The 23,918-nt window shown below is 37.4% G+C and overlaps 1 protein-coding gene across 1 annotated transcript in view; it reads left to right on the top strand.

The window, feature by feature from the left end:
- PRDM6 (PR/SET domain 6) overlaps window positions 1–20,606 on the top strand; it is an 80,321-nt gene extending 59,715 nt beyond the window's left edge. The window contains exons 4-7 of the mRNA XM_068423842.1: window positions 243–367; window positions 3,489–3,831; window positions 13,295–13,471; window positions 20,492–20,606. Coding sequence (XP_068279943.1) covers window positions 243–367; window positions 3,489–3,831; window positions 13,295–13,471; window positions 20,492–20,606 — 760 coding nt within the window. The remainder of the gene's footprint in view (window positions 1–242; window positions 368–3,488; window positions 3,832–13,294; window positions 13,472–20,491) is intronic.
- Window positions 20,607–23,918: the final 3,312 nt, after the last annotated feature.

A 23,918-nucleotide genomic window follows, 5' to 3' on the forward strand; every position in this document is an offset into this window, starting at 1 on the left:
AAATCTTGGTGCTTGTAAAATCTTAGTGTTTAAAATACGCTATGTACTGAGTGCCTGTAAGCTCTTTGTGCTACGGGAACAAAGTCCTTCCCTAATGATAGATTTGGTTGTAAAATAGTAAGTTATTCATTTAGTTATCTGCAGAAATACTTCTAAAATAATGGATTTCTACTGTAATACTGTGTATGATAAGAGCAGAATGCTCATTCCTAAATTAGGCATTTTTTTTTCTGTTGATATAGGTCAAATATATTCTACCGGGCTTGTATAGATATCCCCAGGGGCACCGAGCTGTTGGTGTGGTACAATGACAGTTACACATCTTTCTTTGGAATCCCTCTCCAGTGCATTGCACAAGATGAAAATTGTAAGTTCTTCCTTGCATTTCTACCTGTATAAGCCAGAATTCCTGTTTCATACTTAATCAGCTATATTCCTAGAGTATTTTAAGACATATTAAAATAAAGTGGTTATGTATTTAAGGTAAGCTCGATGTGTCAAAATAGCTGATACACTTAAGCTGTGCAAAGTCATGGTATGGTTACCTAAAAAAATTGAGGTGTTTGGAAGTGTGAAGTATATGCAATTAAATAGCAGATTTCCCACCATGGCAGCCCCACATAACTTGGCAGTGTGTAGAATCACTGTTCTTTATAAACGATTCATTCCTAATCTATTCTTAACCGAGATGCTTGGCCCTCTCCATTGTTAACCAGACCTGTCACAAGACACAGTCTTGCCAAAATAGTAAAGCATTGCAGGTCCAGGAGGCCTCTGTTAGTGATTCTTCATTCTGTTATCACTGAGTATGTGAAAAAAAGCTTTGTCTGACTGATTGTAGAGATGATATCCTTGTGGTTAAAAGGTAAAAGCCAGCTTCTCTAAATACAAACTGAGTGTAAGTAGCCTGAAATGACAATGAACCTCCATTCCATCCTGACCATCCCCATTTCCATCTTCTACCCCTTCTCAAGTTTTTATTTTTAGTTTGCTAGGAATCGTCACAAAATTAAGCATGTAACTTATAACACAGACCCAGTGCAATCTAGTGCTGGATACCTTTGCCTGTAATGGGAATGCGTGATCCAAGCATGCCCTTCAGTTTCACTGATGGTGTGTGGAACTTGATTAGAGCTTGCATTAAAGACGTCTGTTCCATTTTGACAGCTATGTGTAGCTACGTAGTGTCAGAAACCAATAATGGATGCCTGATTGACTTTGGTCTGAAGTAACCCTGCAGCTGCCCACGCTTAATGAATTACATGTAAAATGTATTTTTTTGGTCAAGTACTTGGATACTTAAACAGCAACGCTTAGGATGAACTCATGTCTTGTAGCAACTTAAATACTGAACCATACAGCAATAAAACAGCAAGATAGCAGTGATTAAACAGTCAAAAATAAACATCCTTTTTCATCTTGAGTTCTCAAATGTATTGGGCTTGAGAAAAGTTTAAAAGAAATTTAATTACTGGCAGTAATGTTTGCTGATAAAACTCATGCTCTGCAGCGTACAATATAGAAATATTATTTTTTCTTTCATGAGCTGAAGTTCACCAAAGCTTTATTTGAAAAGCAAAGCATTATGGCTAAAACCTCTAAATATTGTCACTTGCTGTTTTGCTATGAGAGAAACCAGAGTTTTATCCACAGGGAGACTGATATGAGTAGATGACATTCATCTCTGTGCACAGAGCCAGCTGCAGGCTAGTGTATAACGTAAGTGCCACTTAAGCCCTCAGAGTAGACTTCTAGCTTATCTTCTGCACAGGAGTATTTTCACCCAGTGCAAACTCCACCTGTATTTCTTAGGTCTTTAATATCCTGATCTTATTGCTTCCGTGGACTTTTATGAATACATTTTTTTTTAAAAAAAGTGATTTGCTTCTTGTGTGAGAATGTTGGGGCAAAATGGAAGTATAGAAATTGCCCCTTGTACTGAAAAGACATAGAAGATGTATTATATGTCTGGAAACTTGTGATAGACAGCCCCATGGATGTAACTCTACTTAGAAATCAGGTCCTCAGATATTCCAGAATAGAATAGCCTAGGGAGGACCTCAATTTAAGTAAGTTTAATAGCATGTAATATTGTAGTATTGGAGTCATTATGATTGATGGAAGATATTAGAACATAACCCTGTGAAGTAACTGGCATTATTTAAGGTATTACCGAAACATTAGTTTGTATTACATTTTTATTGTATATTAAATAGTGTTGGATGATTCTAGCTCACAGATGAAATTTAATTCTCTTAGATTTTTTTTTTTACTCTTAGAAATCTATCATCATGACTTAACTAAACAGAGTTGCCATTTCTAATCACCTGTCTAGCAGGTGCTATGTACGTACGTGTGGATATATGCATATAAACACTTTGTGACAGTACCTAAATGTGTGAACGTATGTAGATGTAGACATGTGCGTACAACATATTTAATTTAAAAATCTCTATTAAAATATTATCTCATGAGGTTGACTGTGCCAAAATTAGAAAGCATGAGAAGGTACTGGGCCCAAGTGACCTAAATTATGCTTCTTTTTACATTATGGTACAATCTTTCATTAGCTGACTCCATTTTTCCATAGGACCCTTGCTTCATTGCATGATCTAGATGGTACTCAAGCAGTCAGGCAGCTGTTCAACTTCCTTCTGTACGTTTTACCTCCTACCATCCTTATCATGCAACATCCAAACTCAGCACTAAATCACTTATTTATGAGAACAGCATATTGCATTTGTTGCTGAAATATCTAAGACATATGGCTTCATAAGCCATAGTTGATTGGTGATCAAGTCCTTCATGGGACTCGCAACAATTTTTGTTCCTATTTTGTAGGCAGGAAATTGATGTACAAAGATATCTCTGCCTATACTTTGCATTGTCTCGTGGTGATCTGACTGCTATTAGCCTTAATCATACCACTCATGGTGAAGTCACCACCTTTTTATTGTATTGGCTCTGTGACTATTTGTGAGATGTAATAGAATAATATCCTGAGTGGCTGCCCTTTAAGAGAGTAAGGGAACTATGGCTGCAGTAGATATTTGCCTTGTTGTATCCCAACGAGTGTCTGAGCAAGGATTTTTTCTCTCATGCTCTCAAAATTCATGCTTGGCTGTGATAGAGGAATTGGGCATGCTGACTGCAACATGCAGAGTCAGGGTATCACAGGTGTAGCAGCGTTTTCTTTCAGATGACAATCCCATTGTGCAATAAATGTATATCACAGTCAGGCTTCTCTGAGTCCTTTCACTCTCAGACACCCCTTTGCATGAGTTTTCATTTCAGTGTCACAGAATCAGCATCATCCATTCAGATCACTGTCTCATTCACACCCATTTTTTTGTGCATTGTTAAAATAAAGTTGTTTATTTCTAGTTTCAAGAAAACGGATGTTGGTATTTTTTTGGTGTCTCCCAACACTGTATTAGTTTTAAAAAGGCATAAAAAGGATCTCATTTACTTTTCTTGTTTTCTCCCAGTGAATGTCCCTTCGACTGTAATGGAGGCCATGTCCAGACAAGACACCCTACAGCCATTTAATAAAAGTAGCAAACTATCCCCTGCCACTCCACAGCGATCCATAGTATTTCCACAGACTCCGTGTAGCAGAAATTTTTCTCTCCTGGATAAGTCTGGGTCCATCGAGTCAGGATTTAACCAGATCAGTGTCAAAAACCAACGAGTTCTTGCAAGCCCAACTTCAACAAGCCAACTAAATTCTGAGTTCAGTGACTGGCATCTTTGGAAATGTGGGCAATGCTTTAAGACTTTCACCCAGCGGATCCTCTTACAGATGCATGTGTGTACGCAGAACCCTGACAGGTAAAGCCCAGGCTCTCTTTATTTCTGTATCTACTGATAGCCAGATCCACTGCTTTCTTCTTTTATCAAGTTGTTATCATTTCCACAACCAAACCATTATTAGGGGCAGCCTGTACAACATAATTCATCTGCAGCTGTGTGAAGTAAGCCGATAAAAACCATTGCTTGACTTCACTATTTGTAAAAACATTTGGTGCCTAAATGTACAGATAAAAGGAAATAGCTAAGGATATAATCTGTTTTTCAGAATGGTTTGGTACATCTGATGGAGGCAACAAAATAGAAGGAAAATTTATGAATAACATAGATGGAAAAATGAGGTAAAGATAATTAAAAGTCTCTCTGTCTCCAAAGATAAACTAACTTGCTGCTCAGTGGCTGTCACAGTCATTTCAGAGTTCACCTATAGTTTGCAATGTGTATGAACTTAATTAAGTACTAAGAGGTAATGAATTGGAATTTTTTGCTTAGTACTATTTTTCTTCAGAGCATGCAAACCCATAAATCGTGCAAAGCTGTCAAAAGGAAATACCTACTCCACTAGTGATGTGGAGGAAAACAGATGCCACTTATTCAATAAACTAATATCCACACAGAAGAAAAATGTTGACTAGATACCTCAGAGTCAAAGTTGGTTTGAAAGTTTGTCAATACAGAATTTTATGGCTGTGAACTGAGGATGAAATTTAGCTGAACAAGTGAATTAAAATTTCAGGTACTCTGACCAGTGGCACAGTAAATATAATGGAACCATTATTTATGAATCAAAGCTGGTTTATTTGACAATTTTGATAGCTGGCAGGACAAAAGACAAAAATCAAGTTAATTCAATAAAAAAAGCTGCACAGGTTTTGCCTCTTCTTCAGCTGTGACGAAGGTTTGAGCAGAACAGCTGAATCCCTGGAAGGTTGTTCTGCAAGCAGCATGTAATTGTGAATTACATTTAACCAAAACACTACCAAAAATAGTCAACAGTGAGTCTGTGCATGTGTTTGTATGCATGTCTATGTCTCTTTGTGTACGTCTTTATCTACGTGTACACATATGCTTGTGTGATTCTGTGAGTGTGGAGATACTGGAGCACAAATCCAGTTTTCCACGAAGAAGTGTCAAGCATGCTGTGGGCAAAATAGATTTCATGCAAATCTTCATAGAATTTAAAGAGTTGATAATATTATGAATGTAAACAAGCCCTTTCAACATTTTCTGAATTTTATACTGGCCTTAGCAGAAAAAAAATGCCATGCTAAAGAAGCTGTAGGACACAACTGCCACAATGTAGAATACAGGTCCTGAAAGGTCCGCTCTTCTAAATTTCATGGACTCTTATGTTTCCAGTATTAAAGCATCCTAAGCATACTGTAAAGCATAAAATGCTGTGTCAGGGAGTCTAGAAGAGGTATGTTGTGGGCCTCTCCTACTTACTTTTTCAGTGATTCATTCAACCAGGCGTGACGCCTATATTTCATCCTTTCCTTCACTTGAACCTATGTCATCCTTTATGAAGAACTAAGCTGCAGCTAATAGTTAACGCAAGAAGAGTCTCCCCTAATGGGGCTGTTCTGCACTCTGAGGAATAGTTAAATATTCATTTTGCCAGAGAGAGAAAATGATAAGTCTACCCCACAGTTAGGTCTGTCATCTTGGAGGTGAGAGATTTGATTTTTTGTTTTTATTTACTTTTATTTATTTTTATTTATTTTTTCCTAAGTCTCTAGTGCCAAATACTGCCTGAAACACAGGCTGGATTTTAAGTCTTCCCCCCTTAGAAGTGAACACCCTTATTAGTATGTTACTGATTCGTGACATCTTACTGTTTTGTCTCTCCTGTGCCTACCTAATTTGTCCACGCAGAACAGCTTCAACAAGAAAGTGTAGAGCATTTTTAGCTCAAAATACTCTACAGAACAGTAGGAAAATTATCTAGATCAGAAGACAATTTGGCTCCCCCAGGACCAAAGGGAGCAAATGGTGATTAGAAAAAGGACTCAGCAGATTTGGGGAGGATTGGGGTGGAGAGGAGGTAAGTAAAGACTCTGAGTTGTAAGTGTTGAATCCCAGAAGCTTTCAGGAAGATTCAAAACATAATAGCTAACACCTTTTTCTCAGTATTGATACTGGTTAATTTAGCTGATTTCCTGTTTGGCTTGTTGGATTTTGTGAATCCTGTTCTTAAAAAACTTTTTCTCTTGTGTTATACAGAGAGTATAAAACCTAAATAAGGTTGCAGTATATGCTTAGGATCAATCTGTTGCATAAATACCAGATACTGCAGTGCTCTGTTCTGTGACACTTGTATTCCCTCTGTACTGAAAAATGGCTTACATCTCTATGTTTTCATTAAACAAATTGTGCAGACTCCTTGAGGAGGCCAGTTTTGTAATGCCTTCTTTGTTCCCGCAAGGTGTGCCATCAACATAACTGCTGTAAAAGCACTTCCCAATAGGTCTTCTTTAGAGCATTATGTGGGACATCAGTCACATGAATCTGTTTAAGTTCACTGCAATTCATTCAGTGTTTGAAATTACCAGAATAGCAGTTAGTGCAGATCATAACTGCCCTAGGATGTGGGTTCTCATACCCCTGGTTAGAAATCATTACAGGTTGAGCTTACACCACAGGAAGCTTTTTGTCTTTTAGCAGGTACCAGCAGATCAGCTACTTAGTGGTACAGTGGCTGGAAAAGAGTTGTCTTTGATTTCTTAAACATAATGCATTTCTCCAGATGAAAAATTCCTAAAGTCTTGTACAAAATTTCCTGGAGACAAGAAAATAGGGTATGATTTTTGAAAGAATACCTGTTTGCTAGCCTGAAGTACTGGGTGCAACTCTCTGGTTTTGTATTTTCTCAATGATACCTGCCGCACCGCTCCAGCTGATAAACAGCTCCCCATTTATTGTCAGCAATTTGTGAGCACGCTAGCCACTGTATCTTTGATGTGACCGAAGCAGCAGGGCCTGTCTTCTCTAGGAAATGACTTCTGACTATCTATTTGGGCTTGGTATTTGTTTTTCAACAATGCTGATTACCTACAGCATGAGGTGCAGTGAAAATGTCTTTGCATGTATACAGGAGTCCAATTCATGGACTGAAATTTGAGAAAAGCAGACTACTTGGGGCTTGAGAAATTAAAAAAACAGTAATTACTTTAAAGCCACTTAGATTCAGAAAACACCTGAATGAGAGCAGACATTTAAAAAAGGCCAAAATATACTTAATTCTGTTAGGCAGTAAGAAAGAAATGGTCCTATTTAACAGGCTGATGATTTAATAAATAAAAATAATTTTAAAAAATTATGAATCCAAAATATGGTGAATTATTAAAATAATCTACTTTTTGTTATTTTAGAGTAAGATTAAGATTTTAATTTAAATTAAAATTAATTTTTAGTTATTTATTTTTTTATTTATAATTTACTTCTCCCTTTACACTGAGAATTTTTTAGCTAGTTAGGTTTTGTAGGGTTTCTCTTAGAACTTAATAGTAATTGGGGTTGGAGTGCGTGTAGGAGGTGAAGATTTAAATCCATCAAGGTTTTAATTCTGGGACTTTCTGAGCCTTTGGGACTTCTTTTAAGCCTTGCCCAGGCAGAAGCAGTTTGAGCAACTATTTCTTGAAGCAGCAGTCAGAAATCTGTTTTTTCTTCTTTTTGTTTGTTTTGGTTTGGTTTCCCCCTGCCCCCTGCTGCAGAAATTCCCAACAATCCTGTTTGGGGAGCTCCAGAAAGGGGTAACCAAAACCCTTTGATCACAGTGAATCATTTTTAGAGCAATATTTTATTTTTAACAGCAACCACTCTTCTCATAATGACACATTCTGTTTTAATGACATTTTTCTTCTTTCTCACTACGATCACCAGACTCAGGATGTATTGGTGTTGAGGGAAGGCAGATGGCTGCAGTTCCCAAGAGCTGTCTGTGGCACATTTTCATATACAATATGTACATCTGTGTAATATATATTCTCATTGATTGCCATGTATTTAAGCTGATAATTTGAGGGAAAACCCACTCTATAAGTGTGTGGCTGATAGACTGTGAATGTTATCTGGCCCTCACAATTCTTGTCTACTCAAAAGATATTATTGTACTCATGTTTTGCTGTAGCACCTCAACATTAAATTGTGAAGTTTGAAGTTGCTAGTTTAATAGATCCTTTTCTCCAAGATCATGGGCCCATTTTGTGTTTATATTTGTCTTTATAGGTTCTGTGTCTTTGACCTTGATTTTCTCCCCAAGTCCATTAATTAATTTAAACATCTCCCAAAACAGACCTAAAAAAAGTAAATGTTGTGAGCCAGAGTTGTCTATTTCTGTTTACAGAGTGGCTATGGAAAATCGCTCAATTAAAGTAAACACCATGCTGGTTTAATGCTTGTTCTTGCATAATCTTTTTGCAAAGGTTTACAAACTCCCAATACTCATAGTTAATAACAAAGGGTGTATAGAGCAGCACTTCTCCCTGACAGCTTCAGAAGTTTGAAAACGCTTCAAGTGTGCTAGCTTTCTGCTTTTGCTAGTTCCTCCAAAAACATTTGTAAGAGATAATCCCAGAACTCCCAGTGGGTCCAGCTCTGCCTTCCCTGCTGCAGGGTGGTGCCTGAAGTGCTTGGGGCGGTAGCCATGCTGCCTAAGGGGAACACCAAGGCGGTGGGGGACAGAGGTAGTGAACGTAACCCACCCATGGCCACGCTGATGCTAGGGTTGCTTCTCTGTGCAAGCTACCAGTATCCTTAGGTGTCACTTTGTTGTCCAGCCTCTTAGTTCAACTTGCTAGAAGAAGACATCCCTCCAAAATACCTTTCCATTAGGACAACTATGACCCAACTCCTCTGACTGCAGCTGTGCTCCTAATGCTTTGTGTTGTATGAAGGCCTGGCCTTGAAAGCTGATGCTGGCCCCATTTCAATGTACCCTGCTTTCATTTTTTTGCAGGGGCTGTGGTGTGACAGCCTTCCCCCATCACATCATGAAACCCTGCCCTGGGTTCAACGGAGCCCTGTGTCCCACGCTTTGAGACCCTGACATGAATCAAGTTGTTTTTTTTTTCTTAGTCCTCAACAGGGAGAAAAGCACTTTCAGCCGCATGTCAATCTCTCTTATTTCAGCTAGTGCTTTTCTAGCTTTTTCTAAGAGGAAAAAATTACAGCAATGTGCTATTTTTTCTCCCTGATCTGACAGTGTTTCAATGATAGAGTTACAGATATTCAGGAACTCACCTTAACAAGCAATTCCTCTTCTAAAGATTGCACTGGAATTCCACATGCCACTTGAAAACAACAAATTCACTGCTGAAGAAGCCTCACTGGAAACCTGTTCATCATAAGGGAGAGAATTTGGAAATTCAGTGGAAAATAATTATAAGATTTTTCACGGTTATAATAATTTAGACCATGAATTATTTACAATGTAGAAAACAAATTTGTATTGGCTGGATGTACTTAGGAATCAGGAGTTGAAAGGTATATTGTTCTAGCAGAGGATTAGTGCAAGATAAATAATTAAAGGCTGTGTCACTTTTGCTAAATGAAAATCTAAAAAGAATCAATCTAAATGTACAGTTGTCTGTCAGCAGCTATTCCAGGTGCAAAGATACAGATTTTTCTGTTGTTATCCCCAGGGGATCCCCATCCCCTGCACAAAGCATAAGCTTTGGTGAGGTTCAACAAGGAAACCTCACCTGGGTTTTGTACTAGTCCTATACATGATGCAGTTTCACCTGGAAAAAATCAGCTGCAAACATGAGAAAATTGTAAGATAGGAAAAAGACATCACCAAACAGCAAAATCATTCAAGAGATTGTCTAAATTACAGAGCAAAAAACTATTATTGACTGGTTTCATTTTGAAAATGTAACTTGAAAAACTTGGAAAAGCTCAAAATCTAAATAACTACAAAATCTGGAAACTAGTACATTACAGTTAGTCCTTTCTGAATTTCTGAATTTAAATGGTCTGTGTTCCTATAGTAGGCCATTGTATAGTCAGGGACTGTACAATTAGGGTCTCCAGAAAAAGCTGGTGGACTCTACATGTTGTAAACCTAGATAGATGATTGATGGTGCATGGGGTTAATGACAATGGTGTAATTTTTCTAACAGGAGAATTTGCTTCTAGGTCGTAGATTTCCTTTCATTAATCTCATACAGGAAGACAGAGAACTAGAAAAATATGTAGCTAGGTGTTTAGTGAAAAACATTAGAACTGCTTTTGATGGCTGTCATCACATCATTCCCATCTGCACACTGCTATATATCAGTTTAGCTGTTCTCCAGTGTAACTTAAAACTATATAAGAACATTCTAATCAGTCTTGATTTACATCTAGAGGGGCCGATAAGACGCTTTGTAGAAATCGAAATAATGAAGACATTCCAAACTATGTTGTTTCTGGTGCCTGATAACTGAGGAACAAATTTTTGTAGAAAAAATATTTCTTCAGATAGTCAGCATGTACTTTGAGGCGCTGGTATACCAGTATCATCAAACCAATTGCTTTCATGCTTGCAAATCTGGCTGCACATCTGCAGAGGAATATTTTAGTTATGTAGGCTTTCACGTATTAAGTGATTGACAACCATTTTGTTTGAACATTAATTTTATGGAGCATCAACACACATCTGGGCTGTGACAGAGCTATGCTTTTATTCACATGGATACCTTGAAGCTCAGGAAGGTACAATGTGTTCTCGGTTATTCCAGTGGAAATTAGTTTTTCTGGGCTGGGACTGCATTCAGTCTAGCAGCTTATCTTTGAAAATACAGCCTATGAAGACCGCTGTTTTTGTTACTCTGTCCCTGTTCCTTTTGTCTGTAAATGTCTGCTATAAAGAGGTCACCATCTTAATTCATTGTGCCAGTGCAGACCAAAGTGATGGCAGAAGACATAACTGCTACATCAGAGACAGGTCTGCTCTGCCCATGTCAATGTACTCACTGAACCAAGCATTGCTCATGTTCAGTCCTTCTGCACCACTTTCATTTTTTTGAAAAACAACATATTGATTTTATTTTTTGCCAAGAAAAAATTCTTAGCACTGTAAAATGGTTACCAGAGAACAAAATGGTAACTTTTATACTTACTGAATGTCTGGTTTTGCTCTTGAAAAAAATAGTAGTATCCGAAAGTTGTCAAAATTTGGCATCTTTGAATCTACAATTGTGCAAATTAGATTCAGCATTTTTAAATTGTTATAGTATTTCAATGCATTTATAGGCTTTCTGTTTAAAATGAGCTTTGTTTAATGTGTGCAATGTATCTAGCTTGAAAAAAATACTTATTCGGCCCATTTTAGTATTAATCAGAATCGCCTGTGTATAGACTGGAGAAATGCATTCCCTGCAAAGAGGAGGGTAACTTCTTTAACAGTTGTTCTCCCAAGATATGGATGAATGGAAAAAAGTGATCCTAACTATGGGTGATTTCTTTACAAGGCTCTTTTACTTGAACATCAGCCAGTGAAATATATTCTGAGTACATATATTAACACCCTTTGTAAACAAGAAATTTGTTTTGAGCCAGTATAGGGGGTAAAACATTTTACTTAGCATCACAGTGTTCAGTTATAACTGGTTTGGAATTTGACTATTTACAGACAAGTTACAGTGTGACTTTTCACTGTATGAAATTAATCACCTTGATGTTAAAAAATAAAAGATTAATTGGTTTTATGTAGTGTTGTATCATTTATTGTGGTAGCTGTTAAAAACAGATAACCGGAGGCTAATAGATGTTAATGGTCCCTTTCACTATTAAAAAAATCAATGTTTCTTGGGTACAGAATATCTTAATATGTTCTTTTTGCTTAAAAATGTTTGATTTGAAAATACCCAAAGAAATAAGTCTGCATTCACAAGTCATCTTTTTTTTACCAGCACGTGAATTTTCATGTCACATTTGTTAAGTATTTTCTGTGCAAATTAACCGTCCACTTCAAGAAAGGAGAATACTAAGCATGCTACTACTTTTCTTCCAATAAGGGAAACAGATACTCAGCACTTATTTTTTTTTAAAATATTATTTTTACATATATTCATGTATTTTTTAAAGGCCCACATCATCTAGGTTAAGTAACCTTTCCACAGCTTCTATATATTTCTTTCAGACTTGTTGGAGAACAGTTAGATTTTCAAATGTAAGTAATTAAAATTGTAAGCTATTGAGTTATTGACTAATACTGAGCTATTAATCAAGTTAAAAAATTCTACAATCAGGGTTCAATGCTCTGAAGCACTGTAAAATAATAGTATTTGTGTTCAGTGATGCAAGTAGCCACAATTAAGCAGTTCACTTGACAAATGAGATAGTTCACTTTATTTTGCACTTAATTGAATTGTACATGCTTGGTCACCATTGTCTCCTTCCCTTTAGTTTTGGTTTCTAGCCATTTAAACATAGACATTTATTAAAGAGAGAGCGATTAAGTTGGTGTTGGCCATTGGTTCTAGAAAACCTATGTCTTAAAATGTTGTGCAGGGTAAAAATCATTAATATCCCTCTAGAAAAATTCTTAATTTTCTTAATAAAAAGTCTGATGAGCATGTAGGACCCTGTCACTAACTTAAATCAAATGTGAAAAGGAAAAAAACCCTGTGGGATGTTGATATTAAATCACTTCTACCAAACAGAAATATATAGACATTGTGTCTTCACATTTTCATTTAGTTAGCAATGGTATTTGAATTTCAGCAGTCCTGTCTCACCTTGCTGTATCATATCCTTCTCTTTCTGTGTTTACAGTCTCTTATGGTTCTGAATTTGTAACATATCAGTCAGTTCTGTTTGTTTGTTATATTTGTTTTTAACAAACTGTGGTGTTGAAAACCTAAGTTCTGGGTTTCATTTCAAGACCGCAAAAAAGGCATTTTCAGTCTGGATGGGAGAAATGTGTTAATTAAATGCAAACATTTTCAATAGCAGTAAGAAAATAGAAAGGTAATTGTAGCATGGTGATTATTTTTTCCAAAGTCTCTCATTGAAAAAGATGATCTCAAAGAACTAGATTCCTCCAAAGCAGTATGAAGAATTTAATTGCGAAGAGTCACAGAATCCAACTAGGATATAGGTGTAAAAATCAGTCATGCATTTGTAGGTAAGACTGTAGCTGGCACCAAACAGACAGAGGATTTCATGAGTCTCATAGCTCCAATGTGTGAAGAATTTTTGTGGCTGAGGAGTATCACGTTGAGTTTGGGAGAAATAAGGCAGGCCTGTGATGTGTAGTACAGGCTCACTAGCTTGCCGAATTATGTTTTGTGGGGTGTGATGCCCATAGACTCTCCTGCACAAGCATTTCACATTTGCTAAAGAGGTCTTGAAGTATTGGGTATGTGTCTCCCAAGAAAGCCGCAGAGAAGTGCACTTGCAGCTCTCCTTGGAAAGACCAGATGTTCCTGCCCATATGGTTTCCTGCTCATGTCAATAGAAAGCACTGATGGCATGGTGTTTCTCTTTCCCATTGCAGGCCGTACCAGTGTGGTCACTGCTCCCAGTCTTTCTCCCAACCTTCAGAGCTGAGGAACCACGTAGTTACACACTCCAGCGACAGGCCTTTCAAATGTGGCTACTGTGGTCGTGCCTTTGCTGGTGCCACAACACTCAACAATCACATCCGGACACACACTGGGGAAAAGCCCTTCAAGTAAGTACTTGAAGCTAGCAGCCTTTGCCAGCTGAGATTAGAGAGGGGAATGCATCGCTGCTGATCACCGCTCCATACCAGCACATGGCAGAGGTTCCCTTGAAAGCCAAGGACAGACCACCAGATAAAAACGTTAGTGGTGTGGCTAAAATCAGAATTAAACCAGGCTTTGTTTTGGGTGCCTTGCAAGACCTGAGCAATTTTCTGTCCTCTGATGAGAACTTGATTGTTTTAATTAAATGACAAGATGCTGCCAGAGAACCATAGCTGAAAATATACTCAAGACTTGGACAAGCTGTTCTGTAAGAACATTAATGTGATTCTCTGATGTCTATATGCTGAGGTAGATGGAGCTTCACATAAAAGATAATTTGGATCTGGTTAAATATGAGGGAGAAATATGCATTTTTTTTTAAGTCTCAGAGTCACTGCATAGAAAATGCAGCTCTGGTTTGTGGCAAGTTTGGTAAGATCATAATAATAAATTGATAGTGTTCGGCTTTCCAAAATATAAAAAAAATTAAAAAGTCACGTGGTCAAAGTGGTTTTTAATTAAACAGACTCTGCTTATTTCTGCAGTTTCTGTTTACTGAAATTAAAGCCAAGCACACACCTGAGTCTCAGAAATTGTCCCCCTATGCTCACCTCCAGCCATAGCACAGCTGTTACAGCTGAGTTTTACCTCCTGTTGTACAAGACTGCCTACCTAACAGGAGGTGTTCTATAAGACAGAATACAAATATTCCATACTTGTGTCTGTGTCTTTGCTGAACTGACAGGCACAAATTTTATGGATATTGTACCTGGAACAATCTGACTTTGGAAGCAAAATGATGTGTCATGTATTGATATCACTTCTTTTGGAAGCTGCCTGATGTTCCTAGAAGGAATGGGAATAAGTGTGGAAGAAGGTGTGTGTCTCTCCCAGTTCCCCAAGGACTGTCTGTCCTCTGTCTACTTTTCTCCATTTGTCTTTCTTTTCTACTTTTGCCGTACTGTGCTCTTGATCTGGTTAATGTAAGAGAGCTCCGCCATGGGGCCTGTCAGAACCCCTCATAACAAGCTTGGTAGAGATACCAGTAGAGATGCTTTGCCTCCATATATGGTTGAAAGGAAGCATGGCCTCCACACATGTCTGCTGGAGGCAAGGGGACAGAGACAGGAACAAAATAGTGCATATCCAGTACAGAAGGGCTTGCATACCAGAAATCATGGCTAGGATAGTGTTGTAGGTAGAAAAACATGGAAACTCAGAGCATCTAAGCATTGACTTCTCTAGAGCCAGTCTGTTGAGTGCTCAGAGCCCATAGAAAGTGAGCCAAAAACAGTGTGAGCAATCAGATTGATTTTATCTATCTGCTATGTAAATAGATTTTAGTAATTAATGGAAGAGGTTTCTGGGTCAAAATGGAAAATAGATTTCTTTTAATGTTAAGGTGTTACTTATGTGTAACCTTGTTGACTCCACTTAATTTTTTTCCTTAACATCCTGGTTTTGTCATGTTTCCAATAGGTCTGCTATTTTGTTCCATTTAGAGTCATTATTTTTCCCCTTCAGTTTAGTGATTTTTCTTCCTCTTTCCAAAATGGTCTTGACTGCAGCACAATTTCATTTGTGAAAGGGCTTAATGTGTGTACTACAATTAACCACTGGTTTGGGATTTGTTTGTTTGATTTGCCCTGATTATGCTGAAGTACTTAAGTATTCCAGGATGTATCTACCCATTCTTAAAGCTGCAAGGCAGAGAAACAAAAAATGTGGATGCTTTGTAACGCTTCTTTATGATGTATGGCATAATTTCATTTTTGTAAGTTTTTTATTTAGTTCTTCCTTAAACTCAAGAAACAGTAGTACGAGTTTCTCTCTGGAAGACTTGAAGTATTTGCTGTAAGCTGACTGGCAGTTTCATATGAAGGTAAAGCTGGAGCTGCAGATCTTCCCATCCCTGCTAGTCAGATAAGGGGACACATACGCCCTGATCTTGCAAACTGTTCAAAAGGGCAGATTTGCCTCCCGTGCAGGACTGCTTGCATTAGAGAGAGGAGAGGCAGAAAACTTATCCAGAAATCGATCCACCCTCTCTGCTGGAGGAAAAAGAGATAGCTGCAGCTCATCTTGATATCTCATCACCATTTAGATCCTCCTTTGAAAAGGAGGGGTCCAAGACCTGGTATTAAGTAAGCTTAGGAAAAAACCTCAACATACTCTAGTAAACAAGAACCATAAATGGGACAAACAAGATTTCTGTCTCTTGATTATGAAATTTAGGTCTTAAATGTTTTTTTACAAAGGGATTTTGAGTGTACACTTAGCAGAAAAAAGTGCAAAACTGAAAAGTCCGTTGAGATAGGGCTTCTGTGCCTCAAAAAAGTCTATTTGTGGTAATGTACATACTTCTGTTAAATAATATTTTTACTATTAGCAAGAACAACCATGCATGAATAGTGCTAAATTACTTCATTTCTAGCTAAGTTATTGTAAATATAACAGGCATAATTTAAAAGGTATTACTAAGTAAGTTCAATTTCATGGGTGAAAATGGGCAGTCAACTGAACAGTTAACTTGAACCTCACTATTTCTAATTCAGTAAGGCAGTTACATTTGTAAGTGGTATTTGGACGAATTACAGTGTGCATGGACTAAGGCAATGTCAAATACTAAGTGTATGTTTGTATGCATATTATTTTCAGAATGCAGTTTTAAAAATGGTGAACATAGGGTAACAGTATCTTAAAATATTTCAAATTAATCATTATTTAAGAGGAAGTCTGTGATTGGTTAAAAAGATTTTTCTGTGAGAAGTCGCTTTCTTTGTAGGTCCTAGGTGATTTTGGATGTATGGTGGAAGACTTTTCTATTTGCTTTTCGTTACAGATAACAATGCTAAGTGAGGTTATCTGTAGTCAAAGCTTTAGCTTCGTTGCCTGGACTGCAGGTCCAGTTAGAAGGGATTTCATTTCATGTCATCACAAGCTATCAAGTTGGCCTCGCCACTGTAAAGTTTTTGTGTATTCTTATCTTACTTAAGTCTCCACTATGGCTGCTAGTCTGGGAGCAAGTCTCTTAACTAAATTGAAAGGTAGGAGAAAAAGGAAAATTATTGGCTATCCCCATTTTCTTAAATTCTGCCCCCTGCCCAGTCTCTTTCATTTCAGCAAGATTGAAGAATAGTTAAGAGACTTGCCTGCAGAAACAGGGTTATGCAAATATCTAGTATTTGGGAGTCAAACAAAAAGAATTAGAGGAAAGAATCTTTCAGACTGGGATAACGCAGCTTTTTTTCATTGTTTCTTACTGAAATGCAAAACTGGGGTACATTGTTTTCAGGTTGAATATAGATTTTGTACCTGCAGTGATATCTCAGCTTTGTCCTGGTTTGTTTTTTGTTTGTTTTTTTTTCTTAACCATTTCAAATTAGTTTAAAATATAGTGTTAAATGTCATTCTTGAATGAAATCTTAAAATGTTTATTTTGAAAATATCTAGTGAAGATATTATTCCCTAAAATAGATCTTCAGCATTTTCTTCAGCCTTTCACAGAGGTTGACATAAACTTGGAAATTAAACCAACCCTGTCTGTGATCTTCAATGTCAATGTTTTGAAAGCACTGTGAAGCAAACAAGCAAACCAGTGACAATGAGGGCTATCTAACCAAACTCAGAAAACCCAGTACCTTAGAAATATCCAGAACCCCTTGATATTCATGTTGTTTGTGAATTTAAGAACCATTTTATTTACCACCCCCATCCAGGCAAATCACACAGGGAAACCTTGTGGTAGAATGAAGTCTTGTGTTTGATGAGGTTGAATATTGTAGTACAACATTTCTCCTTCCAATTAAAAGGAAGGCATATGCATGTTGTAAAAAAAAGATAACGTGGATCCAGTTTCCACTGATGGCATCTAATTGTGTGAGAACTTTTAAATTTCTTCTTTGGATCTACATTGTGTCAGGGGCTGTTTAAATTACTTTCAAATGCCATCAGATGGCCTAAGTGGAAATTAAGTGATCTCTCAGTTAATAGGTATCATTATTGCTAATACTTGTATTTACACTTGAGGCTTAACGAATAATTTGGTTTATATCTAATAGCCAGGCTTGGGCTCAGCCCTGTGGTTACTTTGTGAGAGGTCACATGAGAGGTGGACTCTTTCCTTTCTGACTGTTTTGGCTACTATTCAACCTTCCAACACAACATTAAACATGTGTGGCTTGTAGTATAGAAACATGCACACACACGCTCACCAGTCTCATAGGCACACGTCATTGCAATGGTTATTCTGCTACGACAGGCTGGGAAAGGATGGTTGACAGAGCGAAAGAGTATATCATAATTCAAAGGAAAAAATATTCCTGCTTTTCCTTCTGTTCCTACCTACACTTAGATAGTTATGCTGACTGGTATGACACTGTTATCTTCACCTTTCCTGTCCGTTTGTATCTGGCAACAACTTCTCTGGACCACACTGAAAAGAGGAGTCAGGGGCCTAATAGAGGTCCCTGCCCGTGAGCCGGGTACTTATATATTCAAAGCTATAGTCCTGAAAACACCATCCACACCCTTTGCAGGTGCCTAGAAAATACTAGGGGCACCTTGGGTATTATCTGAAGGTTACCCAGGCACATGAGAAAGACAGCGGAACTAGGTGCCTTGCCAAGGGCTTTGTTCTGACTTTTGCCCAAGGGCTGTATAGTGCAGACAGTACAGCCTGACCAGCAGCAACGCTTGGCACCTACATCCTTCCTGTCCAAAGGGCAGATCCATGTAGAAAGAGATTTATTCTTTTATGGTCTGTCTTTAGCATCCTTCTTTCCTGTGTCTGTATGAAAGTGTCCCAGAACAGCCTGTAGCAGGGAAGTTAGAGCACTTCACGGCAGAAGCAGCTTGTGGATGAAGGATGGGAACTAGCATTTTAAAGAAATACAGCAAGCCTTGCTCTGTGCTTTCAAGAGCAATGCAAGGTGCTGAGTGAATGCAGTGCCCAGCTCTAGCCTCTCAGGCGTGCTCCAGAAAGGGGAAGGAGGTCTGCCACAGCTTCATGGCCAGCGGTTTTAATGAGTAACTCTGTCTTTTGATCACCTTATAGTCTTTCTCTGAGTCACATATGGACCTAGGCATCCTGATATAGTGTATTTCATTTATTTGGCCAGGCACTTAGAAGTCAGGTGTTGCCACACCTGATTTTGTAGGTTATTCTGCAACTGTACCACTTACAGCTGGGTTAGGTAAGGATCCAAGCCTCTTATTACTCATCAAGCAAAGTGCTTGTCTTTCTAGACATCAAAATAAGAAAACTATCAAGTTCAAGTAGATGGCAATATCTCATACAGACTAAGTTAACCCCCCAGCCTTAAAATTGATTCTAATGCCTCTGTGATAGATATATATATATATATATGTATATAAAAATAATACCATAATTTGCAAGTTTGTCAGGCATTGAAAGGTAGTATATTTTGACACGCTAATCCAGTAACTAATCAGTTTTCTAATAAACAATCAGCAGTACACTAATGTGTCATCAGCACTTCAGGAGCTCTGGAGAGTGGATGATCTGCACATAGACATTAATGAATACCCCAAAAATCATTAAGTAATCAATACTTCTGAATTATTTTCATTGAGCTGATAGGTCTGATACATTAAAGCTGACATTTTACATTTGTCAAGATCACAGTGCAGTTTTTAACAGTGGAACAGGCTGCTAAAAATATTGCATGAAAGACAATCAAAGAAACACAACTTAAAAGTGTTGACATTTTAGATTGGTACAGTAGCTTGGATGAATGACTTTGTAATGTCTGTGCTAAATGTCCCTGAAGCAGAACTTTCTTACTAAAAATTACTAATGTGAAGAACTTTCCACAATTATGCATATGTGTAAATATCTTCCTTTTCTCTTTTTTGTTTGCAAGCATCTAGGTCAGTGGCAGTTCACTTTCTATCATTCACATCAGTGAAGAGAGAAAGATGAATATTAATTAGCTGAGCCCTTTGTTTTCCTCACTTCTCCTTTGAAGGTGAAGAATTCATCGTAGTGATGCTTTTATGATAATCTTTGAAGATAAAACATCACACAGCACCACTAAATCAAAGGTGGCTTTTGGAGTGAGCGCCATACAAGAAGAACCTGCTGCATCCGTATTTGTGACTCATCGAACACCCCTATCCAGTGTTCAGAATGCAAATTAAGAGGGCAGTATTTGGAAGATTATATACAATAGATTCTCTTTCAGAGCGGGGATAGGGGACTCATTTCAAGCTAGCAATAACCCCCATGCTATCCCCTCTGCAATTCAATGGCTTTGTTCATTCATTCACACGTTTTTTTTTGTTGTAGATTACAGTTCTGTAAAGAGAGGATGGGGTAGAGAGATAGCATAAAAGATAGTGAAGCAAACACTGGTGACTGTTATGAGTTCTTTCTCACCCCATGGATTTCTCAAATAGTGTGGATGTTTTCAGATAATTAAGTAACCACTAAGTCTATGTGCCTATTTAAAACAAACCTCACTGCATAGTTAGATCAGATAAACAAAGAATTTTCTCTTGTTCTAGCACTGAATAATTATTACTTTGTGATTTTTCTTCCTCCAGTAGGCAATTGTGGATTTTAAATTAGCAGAAGGTGAAATTCTATTTGTCATCAATTTCTCCTAGGGGTTACAGAGCAGAAAACTGCAGACAAGCTGCTTCTTTGATGGCTCACTCCTAAAAATCTCTTTTTGTTCTTTATCTATTTGAACTGACAGTGATCAGTGCTACAGCAGGACAGGCCTCTCTGGAGAAATCACCTTCCCCCTGTCTATTGACAGATTCCTCTGTTCTGAATCAGACAGGCCTTGTCCCGTCATAGGCATCAAGGCTTTGGAAGTAGCCACCAATTAAACGTCTTGAGCCAGTAAAATCTGAAGCCACTTTTGAGTGTCTGTTCTGATTAGGCAGGATGAGACAAAGCCCATCACCCCCTCCCGGAGCAGCTCCCTAGTCTCAATTTTCTCTCTTGCCTTCACCAGGTGCGAGAGGTGTGAGAGGAGCTTCACACAAGCCACCCAGCTGAGTCGACACCAGAGGATGCCCAATGAGTGCAAGCCAATAACAGAGAGCACAGAATCAATTGAAGTGGATTAACTGATTGACTGGTTGGAATTAAACTGCAAGGAAAGTCATGATTAAATGTCACGGACACTTAAGCAAAACCAAAGATTTCCTCTGAGCAACTTTCAATCAGTCCCAGAAAACCAAAAGCAGTAATAAAATAAGTAAGATGTTAAGAGATATTGATCCTGGCGTGGAAGTGAGACCAGGAAAGAAATTATTTATTTATGACTAGGAATGAGTCTTATTTCAATTGACAAGTTACTTGGGACTGTTAGCATTTCAAGTCCCACCATGTATTGCTGTAATTATAAAAGCCTTTATAATTGTTATTTAATGCCAAAGTGAGGAATCTCAAGGGTTCTTCTGCCCATAGTTATGAGTGAGAATGCACATGGACTTGTTTATTGTTGCACCTTTTTTTGTAGCATGACTCGAAGGACCCAGATGTAATCTGTACGTTTGGCTGGGCTGGGTTAAGTTGATCCTGACATGGCTATAATAGAAATTGCTGTGTGGGATGGGAAGTGATCAAGAGCTATATCTGGGTCAGTGTCAGTCTTCTCAGACCAAAGGGCATTTCATTTCCATAGTCTCATGCCTCACACTGTGTGCACTTTTTCATGCAAGTAGTTTCATTCAACAGCATTGCGTTGGCATAGATATTCCGGGAAAAAAAAAAGAAAAAAAAAAGGAAAAAAAAAAGAAATATTGTATATCTGCAAATATACATTATATAAAGAAGCCAGTAGGAAAATTATGTTAAACTAATAGAGCTCTCAAATTCAGTCTAATAGCTATGAAAGACAGAGACAGTAGAAAGTATTTTAAACTTTTAAGATTCCAGTCTATGTGTAAATTGTATTACAAGGAGCAAAAAACAAAGATGGTGTTGTTTGGGTGATTGATTTGACAGCTTGCTGATTTCTTGGAAAACTGATCAGAAATCCAAGCTGTAGTCCATTGATATTTTTACTCTGTTGGTTTGGATCGAATTGAAAATGCTCCTATATTAGATGAAACTTTCAACATACTTGGGCTGAGCTTCAAAACAAAAGCTAAATCTCAACTCAGATACTTTGTAAATGGTTTGGAGGCTTCATAGTATTCACTTCATGGAAATTTGCCTGGTACAGTTGTGAATGAAAGGAAGCCAAAATATTCCGAACATCCATGTAAAAAGCTCAGATGTCATTACATTGGTTCAATTTAACAATTTCCATATTGGCTTTTTTCAAGCTTTTATCCTTGATGTATTTCAGATTTCATGATTTTGTCTAATCAAAGAATGGTTTTCACTTTTAGAGACCAGCAGTGTTTGTTTATATATTTATTGTCTCAATGCTAGAGCTGTAGTTTGATAAAAATGTAAAAAAAAAAAAAAAAAATACAAAAGAAAAACCAAACAACAACAAACCGACACAAGAAGAAGAAAAACCTAACCAGTTCTGAGGTCATGCTATATCATGAGGTAAAACTGCAAAATAAATCTGTGGAGATTATGGGGATTAAAATAGATTCATTCAGTTTTGCACCAAAACTGAAGTGCTGGGTGGCTCATAAGGGCTCAGTTGATTATATTAAATATTTTAAAAACATTTATGGGGATGATTTTAAATATGTAGAGAATTAAGTATCCAATTCTGTAAAGGGCTAGACAGAATCAGCTACAAATTTAATAACAGGTTCAGACCATTCATGAATTCTGTGAAGAGCTCAAGCAAAAAAAGAGCATACAGAAAAATTCAAATACATTTAAAAGGAATTTAAAAGCTAAGACATCCTTACATCAGGATGTTTGTTTATTATATTGCAGAAACTACACTGCAGAATCTGAAGTTACCACAGCTTTGCAGTGAATTACTTCAGGAGTTACTGTATTTGTGTTTGGCCATTAAACATGCAAAACATTGTGAAAAAAAAGATTTTTTAATCATAGTTCTAGCCCTGTGAGTTTTCAGCTCTGTTTCTCAGTGCGGAGATATGGGGAGTGTCTGTCGTCACTTGCCTGATTTTATCCTCCAAACTATGAGAGATTTTTAGCTACTAAATAAATGTATGTTTGTTTGTTTGTTTGTTTGTTTGTTTTTTAGGTTCAGAGAAGCATGGGAAGCTGGGTAGGAAGACTTGTAACTTAAAGGTGACTATTTGAACATCGTTTTGTTCCTAGCAAGGCTAATCAAACAAAAAAAACCAAAATCTGATTCTAAACCTTTCAGACCCTCACGCTTGATAGTTCACACCTTCCCTTATTTAAAAGACTTAATGTAAAGTAACATCTTGGTGAGGCACCAGCTTTTAGTTCACATTTGAACAACAACTGTAAATAATTTCTGCAAGCAAATAGATATTCCCACCAAAAAAAAAAGCAGAAATTCATAAGTAGAGTAAGTAGGAAAAGAGATATGTCATGCACTGAAAAGCAAATGTGAGCTATCTGTTAGATCACTGGCTTGTGCTGTTGCATTGTCTAACTGTGCTCTCCTGTGCAGGGATGTGGTTAGTGGTAGCACAGAGCACACAGCTTCTTGCAGAATAGGGTTTATTTTTGAATCCTATAATGCAAATAGCACGTAAGTATGTGCTTATAAATATTGCAAGTGCTCTGATGAATGTAGACAGTCTAACTCATATGTTTTTAATTAAACATGTGTCTAAATATTCTTCTGAATGGGGGTGAAGATCAATTATTTCAAGATTTTACTGGATTTTTTAAAAAATGCACCTGAGTAGGATTTCTGCAGAACTTACTTTTTTTCTTCCAAATAATTCTTTCTTGTGTAAATCACTATGTTATGCCAGATGCCTAAGCACAATTTCAGTTATTGTATTATTTTATACATGGCACTTTCACAACAGATTTGGCAGCATCCAAAAGCAATTCAGTGAAAATCCATCATTTCATAGTGGGTTTTTCTTGAGTATGACATTTGGCATTCTGTTAGAATATAGCAAATTTAAAACTAACATGGACTAGCTAAAATACATCCTAGGTTTGGACTAAACAGAATCTAGTTCCTGTCTGCACTTCCCAAATGCTGAGTGAATTTTTGTTCATGTATCGACAGAAGAACCATACGGTTAAGTCTATTATGAATACAGTATGTGTTTGCACACAGTAAACTGAAGCAGTAAGTATAGTACAATTATCTTTAAATGTAGTGATTACGTGCCTGCCATTTCAGAATTTCTGAAGTACTTGGCATCTCTGTTTTGTAGTCTGGTAAATAAATACAAGCTTTGTTTTTTAAATTTTTTATCCAACCCTGAACACGTTGGAAGTCATATTTAAAAATTGTGCGTAGTTCTGTTTTTTTTTTCCAGTGTGGAATTAAATTTAATACA

The sequence above is a fragment of the Nyctibius grandis genome, chromosome Z, assembly GCF_013368605.1.
Source record: "Nyctibius grandis isolate bNycGra1 chromosome Z, bNycGra1.pri, whole genome shotgun sequence".
Lineage (NCBI taxonomy): Eukaryota > Metazoa > Chordata > Aves > Nyctibiiformes > Nyctibiidae > Nyctibius > Nyctibius grandis.